General features: G+C 45.6%; 1 protein-coding gene across 2 annotated transcripts in view; it reads right to left on the reverse strand.

Moving 5' to 3' along the window:
- KPNA3 (karyopherin subunit alpha 3) overlaps window positions 1-7956 on the reverse strand; it is a 48176-nt gene extending 40220 nt beyond the window's left edge. Inside the window, exon 1 of one of the 2 annotated variants that reach the window (XM_042014143.1) lies at window positions 7779-7956. In XM_042014143.1, coding sequence (XP_041870077.1) covers window positions 7779-7856 — 78 coding nt within the window. In that variant the 5' untranslated portion in view covers window positions 7857-7956. Of the gene's footprint in view, window positions 1-7270; window positions 7532-7778 lie in introns of those variants that run through there. The other variant, XM_042014142.1, reaches the window with a different exon arrangement.
- Window positions 7957-9170: the final 1214 nt, after the last annotated feature.

A 9170-nucleotide genomic window follows, 5' to 3' on the forward strand; every position in this document is an offset into this window, starting at 1 on the left:
AGAAAACAACAAACCCAGCTGACAACGCAGGAAGAAGATGGAGCATTAGGAATTAGAAAATACACTCTAGCAACATCCCACAATCTTATGAACCTTGTCAGCTGCCCTTTTGATTTAATCATTTGAGTATCATGAATTCTAGATGCTTCTACCTCACTTTTTAATGTGACATAGAATCAGTGTGCTTACATTACATGAACATTTTGGGTATCATACTTCTCTCCTTGAGGATTCCTTCAGTTTCTCAAAATTCCAATTTATATATCCTTCCATTAAAAAAAAAGGTGCTGTCACATTGATTGTACATATCAGTGCTCCCTGAACGTCTCTTCTTGTCTGGAAGGCTGCTCTTCAGTGCTGTTTGATCAGTGACAAGAACACTACATTCCTCTTGCACACCTGGTGAACAGTAGTTAACAGGATCCTGATGAATCGCAGCAGGGCTCTCATTTCAGGATCCTCTCCTGATGTGGAAAGCCTTCTGTATCTGGCTGAAAGTCAGACTTTTATTGCAGAGAAATCACTACCACTGACTTTGCATCTAGCATTACGTGTGTGCATGAAAAGAAGTCAGAGGCCCTGATGCCAAAGAGCTGCATGCAAAGACAGTATCTGCTGGTTAGGGTGACTTCAGTTACCTGAGCAAGACACGACAATGTCTCTCGGCAGAACTTCTCAACCTTCTGACTTACACTGTAGTTGACTAAGAAAAAGCAAGGACTAGGACTCCAAGAACTGCAAACCTGAAATCTGACCCTGCACCTGGCCAGGAATCCCTTACTGCACCTCTGAAAACCTGGGCACAAGCCACCCTAGCACCCTCTGTCACTGACCACCTTCTCCTCACACAGATGAGCTCTATGTTCCACACCAGCAAGTTTGCAGTGGGGCTTGAACACTCAATAAAACACATCTCCATCAAGGCTTACAAGTCTTGAAAGGAAGCTGTTTCTCCAAACTGATTTTGCAAATCACTTACTCTATATTGCCACTTCCAAAGTCCACCTGTTACTGAATCTGACAATAACCAAGATTAAAAATGCTCAAGAAGAAGTCCTCAGCTGATGAGACATGACAGAGTATGAGGGAAATGAGTAATTCAGTAACAGGTGTTTGAATGAAGATGACACAAACTTGTCTCCTGTTCTGCAGCCACTAGTACATTATATATTCCTATTTTCTACTTGCTGTATTTTTTACACACTACATCAAGTTTAAAGCTGACTGCAACATTTGCTTAGCCTGAGAAAGGAAACAAGTGTCAGGTGACCCAGAAGAGCCTCCCCAGCAGATTTAATGGTGTTAATCTGATTGTGAAGGGATAACAATCCAACTGTTAAATACCACTAGACAAGATATACCTTCTCCCCTTCACACTGACCTCTTTGAGCCACCACTGGTCTTCTCCAGATGTGAAGGGCTGGCTCAGGAAGCTAAGGGAGCAGAAAGTAAAGAAACATGAAGAGCCTTGCAACTACTTCACCCCAAGGCACAGACAGTTCTGATGCAGGACCAACTTTTTGGAAGAAACCAGTGCTTTTGACTACCCATGTCAAATTTTGTGAAATGGACTACAAAGTCCACTTTCTGCTATTACATTACTAATCAGGAATACCAATTCAGTATCAGAGTTTCCCACACCAGGTATTTTGGAAACAACTGACAGACTCTATTCTTGAAAAGATAAGAGATATTGGATTTCTTTTTCATTTCAGATCAGGTCAGTTGACAATTTGTCTTTACTACGTGATGACACATGCCATTATTTACTAGTTCATTGCCTCCTCTAGCCTGTTATAAATTAGATGCCTCATTCCACTTCTAATCCCACAATAAATACAAATCTGATCACTTACTTGTAGCTGGTGCATCCTCCTAATTGCTGTCCTTTCATATAACACAGTTTTAGAGGACAAAACATCCTGCTTGGATATGTACTGGAACTGTACAAATATTACAAAAGCCTCAAAGAATTTATGTAAAAAATAGTTAAAGAGCTCTTTAAAACTAGTCTGTTACACTGCTACCATCTGTGACCAGACTTCAATATTCTACAAATTAAAAATCAATCCTTTCATAAAAAAAGGTTTAGAGATACCAGTGCCACTGCTGTAGTGTTAGAAATACACAAGAATTAAGAAAAACAAATTCTGTAATTACAGGAAGATTACCAGAGGCTTGATATATCACAACAGCAAACAGCAATAACTGGGCCTCAATACAGCAAGCACAGATCTCAATCAGCTTATGAAGATTATGTTCATCACAAGATACCATCTCCAAACTGCATTCTCCAGAGGTATTTTTGAAATAAACAATTATTTCCTAATGTATCCGTGCATTTAAATCTTTTAAAATGCAATGCATTCAACTGATTTTGAACCTCAATGAAAACACTACACAGTACATCTAAGTGGACTTATTAGGTGTTTGCCTTCTGCCACGAGTCACAAACATTTCACAGCATTGTACTATCTACATGCAGAATAAAGCTTGGAAAATTCTGGAGCAGTAGCAACCAAAGAGGCTTCCCACATCTGTATCTTACTTCCTACCCATGTAATTCTTTCCAAGGTACAAACATGTACACTTATATTCTCCCAAGAGTACATATACTGGGTTTAAAGGGTAACAAAGAAGCAGCTGGAGTTAGAAACTCTGCATGAGAATATCAGATCTTGTATTACATCCAGCTCCCAACAGGAAGTTACATGACGCCTGTGTTTTTGCTTTACCTACTGAGACTCAAGCCAGTGAGCCTCTTAAGACAGCAAAGCCCATAGTACCTTAAACCTACCTAAACCAGCTGTTAAAGCCCTACTCCATTCTGGCATCCTTTCCTCTGCCAAAGTGAAAGGAAGAGAGCTGATCAAGCTGTATTGTGAAATCTTGAAAGAAACTGGATTGGTACACAAAGTAGTTGGGAGAAACAGGATTTCTGGGACTGCTACAACCCTTACTTGTTTCATGAAGCCTTGGAGGGGAGTACAGGGAGACAGCAAAAACTCAGTGCACAGAACAGCATCCAGCAATGAGCTGGCAGCAGCATGTCTGCTCATTCGCTAACACCGTGCAGGTATGGAACCTCCACTGCAAAGAGCCGTTGACAGGAACACAGCTTTAAGTCAACCTGTACCTTTTCCCAGATGCCCAGAGACTGCACAGATTTGGCCTCTCCCAGAATGATGTTCCTCTGCTTGCAAAAAATTCATGGCAGCATGACAGAAAATTGGGAATGAATTCAAGCATCCTCAAAAACTAGATCCTCACTGTTAGCAATGCAGGAGCAGTAAATACACTGAATCTGCCAGAGCTGATGATGGAGATCTGGGCTAAGCCCAGTTTCTTCCTCTGCCTCATTTGGGGTGAGGATGCTGAAGGTACAGAATAAAATTTTATCCTTCAAAGTTCCTGATCCCAAAGGTGATACAGACTAAAAGGTGATACAATTGCCTGTAACTGGAGAAAAGACATCAGTGACCAGGACTTCTGAAGCTAAAAATCAAATAGAACAGGAGTAGGTGAAGGATGACAGCGTGGCTGTATTTCCTTTTGGCAAATAGTCCTCAACAAATTTCAGAAGGATAACCCTACAGACTAAGCAACGGAAGTTAAAAGACTTGTCTTCTTTTTACTTAAGACTAGGTGTATGACAAGTATACAAACAGAAAAGTTTAATCCCAATCATTAAAGTGTTTTCACATAAAGTTATTCAGTCTATAATGCACTAACTCCTTACTAGGTTTTGGGCTTCTTTTTCTGGTTGGTGTGTTTTCTTTTGAATGAGTGCACATGGAGTTTTAATCTAGTATGAACTTTGCTAATTACATGACCACAGAGTCTCATTATATCACACACAAAAAACACAAGCAACTCATGCAGACAGCCCTACAAATTTTAACACCTCTGCTCACCAAGAATTTTTCCGCAGTTTTGGTCAGGGATGCTGACTAATCCTGACAGAAAGAAATGGGCCGATTGTTTGATCCATCACCTTAAACATCAGAACTGTGAGTCAACGAATGGGTGCCAGCTACTGTAATAGTAGCTCCTTCTAATCCAAGATATTGAAGGAGTAAATAAGGCTAAGAAGGATGTTACTAAGCAAAGAATGAAGAACTGCAAAAATCAGAAGGTTAAAATTAGGTTTTCTAAAAGCTAGGCTAGCTTAGATATCAATATAAACAAATAAACACAGCAGTTACAACGGGTGTCACAAATTAAGTTATTGCAACTGTTTAATCTTGCCCTGTAAAGCCTCAACTGTACTGGAATAACCAGTGCTGGATATTTAGGGGGGAAAAAAAAAAAATCATTGAGACTTAAGACTCATGTCCATAATCACACAGGAAAGCCTTCTCATTATATGTGCAACAATTTAAAAAGCTCTTTCACATCTCTGGAGAATATAGAAGGTTGTGAGGAGAGAACTGGCAGTTGTCTGTCCAGATGAAGCCATGAGTGTCTTGGCTCCTTACTGATCATCTCTGCAGGTTGAGTTTAACTTTGTCTGCTGCTAATCACATGTCAGTACCTATAAAAATAAAAAAATCTCACTAATAAAAGAACAGAAGCTCATATTAAGTGAAGAACACTTAATTTCTGGCATTTGATTTTGCTATTATCCTTTCTGAGGGCTAAATACTCTTTAGAAGTATTAATATCCCAAAATCAGAATTTCAGTTCAATATCAACAACTCTACCTTCCTAAGAGAGGAAGACAACAAAGAGGTATGGAACTTCCACCCAAACCTGAAACTAGAAAAAGGAGAATGAACCTGTGCAGGTCAAGGATTCAGAAGCTTCAACTTCTGCTCAGCAGATCTGTTCCCTTGCTCTTAGAAAAGTACAATGAGAAGTTGCATGGGGTACTGAGGTCTGTCATAACAAAATCCAAAAGTACTTACTCATCTTTTGTTTCCCTTAAAGTTGCATTAAGATAAAGCAAAGACAATTATACGGCCTAGCAAACCCAGTAATAAAATCTGAGTTAACTACAAATTAAAGGAGTAAGTATTTTGGTCTGCCAGAAGAGTCTGTACCCAGAGGGGATCAATAGTAACTCACAAGTACTTAACAGCAGCCAAAGGAAGATTACTAAAAAATGTGTTCAGGCCTGATGTGTTCAAAGGCAATGACTGTTTCCAGGCAGAAGGTGACTCAAGCGCCACTGTTTTCAAACTGAAGCTGAGAGCATACATCTTTGAGTATTTTCAATTTTCCAGAGGATATAATCTAGATATCAGACCATGATTTATTATGCCATCATTCTAAACACTTCATTTTTCTTTGGTGGAATTTGACAAAATGAGAAGATGTAGATCAATGCCAATGAAAGCACTGATGCCTCCTGCTTTCCAAAGCTGCGTACAGAAAATTGGAGGCAGGATCTCTATGTAAAACTCTTTATTGCAGCGCAGGGAGCAAAACAACTGTATTTAATTGCTGACAGTTGGGAATTAAGTATATTTGATGTAGAGAAGAAATACTTTGTAGAGAGCCAATAACTTTCACTACATAGAGATAATCTGTGCAATCAGCAGGTCAGTCTGTGTAACAGTTCCTCAAGAGAGGCACAGTAACTAATGGCAATTATATAGCTCTGCTGTGCTCATCCATTCTCCATTCTAAACTTAACTTACATTTACTTTTAGAGACTTAAGTCAGATAAAGTTTACTCCAGAAGGGTACTCCTAACACGAACTTTTAAATACCCTGATCAGAAAAAGAGTCAAAAAGCAGCTTTAGTAGAAAATCTCAGACATTTAATACAAATTAAGTTGTTTTGAAAGACACTGAAACATTTCCAATCTTTATGTTCTTTAAATGACCCTAAATTCCATTTTAGCATATTTCCATGGGTATACAACTTTAAAATACCTCTGCATTTTATCTATTTGTTAGTGTAAAAGAAGTATGTTACCTAGCTTTTAACCCTTTTCAAAAGCAGATATGACAGCTTTAACTACATTACCACTATTGGAGCTCTGCACCAGTCTCAGGCTCAGCCACAGAAAGGAAATCAGTCAGCACACTGGAGGACAACCCTAGGGATATACTTCTCCATAACAGCAAATACACTACTCCAAAATAATTACTCCCCTTCAGGGGAAAATGAGAGCTAAGCCACCTTAGCTGGTCTGGCAGAAGTAATCTCAGCAAAGCTTAGGCAGTCCATTCCCTCCTTCCTCCCCATGGAGGCAGATATTTAATTCCCCTAGACTTGGGCATGCTATAATGTAAGCAAGCATGGATGACAGATCAGTTCACACTAGGCATGAACATACCTAACCTTTCCCTGTTTAGAGCTCTGATGGATTCAGGCCAGGGACTGAGAAAGCAGCAACAAAGCCGGTAACCAATACAGAGAGATGAGACAAGGACAAAATGAATGAGGAGCAGCAGGAAGCGCCTCACTGGATGAGAAGGGGAAAAAGAAATGCACCACGCCCCCTCCTTACCCTGAGAAGCAACTGCTAAACAGAAGGTTGGGCAATTTTTAGTTACTTTCTAACATTTCCTAATGTTAGCCAGAAGCGTTGAAGTTATACTCTTTACATGCAATATTTTCTGTGAGAAAGATTCACTGTTGCAGAGTTAAATAAAAATTAAAGACTACTTTACACTGTGAATGTCATCTTAAAGACACCACTGCTGCTAAGCCTGACCTGCATAAAATTGTCTCCACCCAAACAATAGCAGCCGAAGTGTGAATTCTGCTAAAATACAAAATGTGCTTTCAGAGGACTAAAATTCCAGTCTGCTGATTACAAAAGTTAAGTGATAAAATCAACAGAAGCATAGAAAACACCCTCAGGTGAAGTCAAAGTAATCTGACATATATTTAGGTTTTCACTCTAGCGAAGCCTAAGCCGATTTCAATCCTAGCCTGATTTCAGAGCTCACTCCCCCTTCCTTTCCTACTACAGAAACTTAAACACAAGATTTGGGATTTCCTCTTTCAACTGCGAGTAGAACTGAAGATGTCTCTGATAATGACACGCAGATTCGAAGACCTCTGGAACATCATTAGGGAATAAGCTTGCAATAACCCTGAAACTCTCAAATTCGGGGGAGTAAACTACTACCCCATTAGCTTTACCGAGCACCACACTCCTTCCCGATGCAGACGCAGACGCCCAGCAGACCATTACTGATGTGCCTACCAACATTTGAAAACAAAATACAAAAATTTAAAAGAAAAAAGGGGTTGATACACGGTAGGACAGGAACAAAACGGGCCAGCACAGCACACTGCAACAAGGCTCACCAGGGCGTGGGAGCGGTCCCCGGCACCAGCAGAAGCCTCCGCGTGCAGCAGCGGCACCGCGGGACGAGGGCAGGGCAGCCCCGGGCCCCGGCGGAAGGGCCGCCACCGCCCCGGGGGGCGGCACAAAAGGCCGCCGGCACCATTGTCCGAGGCCGCATCCGAGCCCACAGCCGGGGGGAAGGTGGCAGGACGGGGAGGCCGCCGGGGTGGGAGCGGGGAGCGCCGCAGGAGGAGAAGGTGCCGCATCCCGCCGGCCCTGCCCGGGCCCCGGCGAGCCGGCGAAGGGGCCCGCGGGCGGCCCGGCCGCGCCAACCCTTCCCCCCGCCGCCGCCTCCGCCCCCCGCCGGCCGCGCCCGCCCGCATGACGGCGAAGAAAAAAACCCCCCTCGGGCGCTCCCCCCGCCGCCTCCTCCCGCCGCGAGCGCGGCCCGGCCCGGCCCCTCCTCTGGCGGCCGCCGGCGGAGGCGGAGGCCGGGCCCGGCCGGGACCCTGCCGGCCCCACACGCACCTCCGCGTCGCGGCCCTTGTTCTTGAAGCTCTTGATGCGGTGGCTCTCCAGGCCGGTGGCGGCGGCGTTCTCGGCCATGGCGGCTCCCGGCGACTCCTGCGAGGCGGCTCCGGCGGCTCCCGGCGGCGGCTCGCGCGAGGGGCGGAGGGAAGCGGGACGCGCTCCGTGACGAGCGCGAGGGGGGGGAAACGGGCGGGGAGGGGGGGGGGGAAACGTCGGCGCGCGCGCGCCATTGCTTGGCGACGGGAAGAGGGATGGGGGGGTGGAGGGGGGGGGGTGCAAGCTCACGTGACGCGGCGGGCGGGCAGACGCCGTCCAATCGCGGCGCGGTCTGCCGGCTCTGGTCCCGCCCCCCGCCCTGATCCCGCCCCCTGCCCGCATGGCATTCTGGGGCGTGTAGTCCCGGCGGACGGGAGCTCTGCACGTGGAGCGGTGGCCCGGCCGCGAGGTTCCAGCTCGATGCCGGGAGCTCGGGGGCTCCGGGAGACCTTTGGGGGCGGTGGGGAGGGCCTGAAGGTATTGTGCGTACAGAGTCGTGGAATGGGTCAGGTTGGAGGGCACCACAGTGGGACATTTGGTCCAATCTCCCCGCTCAAGCGGAGCGAGCCTATAGCACATGGCACAGGATTGTGTCCAAACGGTTCGTGGTATCTCCAATACAGGAGCCTCCGCAGTCGCCTTTCCGGGCAAACTGTTCCAGTGTGTGGTCGCTTACACAGTAAAGAAGTTCTTCCTCATGTTCAGGTGGAGCTTCCTGTGTATCAGTTTCTGCCTGTTGTCTCTTGTCCCATTGCTCGACACCACTGAGAAGAGCCTGGCTCCATCCTCTTGGCACCCTCCCTTCACTTACTCATAGACATTGATGAGATCTCTCAGTCGTGTCTTCTCAAGGCTGAACAGGCCCAGCTACTTCAGCCTTTCCTCACAGGAGAGATGCTCCGGGCCCTTCATCATCTTTATCGCCCTACGCTGGACCTGCTCCAGGAGCTCCCTGTCTCTCTTGTGCTGAGGAGCCCAGAACTGGACACAGCACTCCAGATGTGGCCTCAGCAGGGCTGAGTAGAGGGGCAGGATCACCTCTCTCGACCTGCTGGCAATGCTCTTCCTGATGCATCCCAGGATTACACTTACCTTGTTAGCTGTGGGTTCGTCCCCCCTAATGCACTCTGGGGTGACCCTGCTGGCACAGCTCATGCACAAAGTGACCTCAGGCAGCTCTGCCAGCCAAGGCTGTGTCATGGGTCTGCTCTGCATCTCCCTCTGCTCCTCATGACTGCACTAACGTTGCTGTATGCCTGGGAAATGCTGCACAACAAACACCTAACAAATCCAGATGTTTCGGGAAGCCTCGAATCCCCTTTGGTGAGTCTGCCATGCAAGCACGCCCTACCT

This window comes from Corvus kubaryi, unplaced genomic scaffold (assembly GCF_017639235.1).
Source record: "Corvus kubaryi isolate FWS band 111438036 unplaced genomic scaffold, C.kubaryi_AGA036_p1.0 split1-65, whole genome shotgun sequence".
Classification (NCBI taxonomy): Eukaryota; Metazoa; Chordata; class Aves; order Passeriformes; family Corvidae; genus Corvus; species Corvus kubaryi.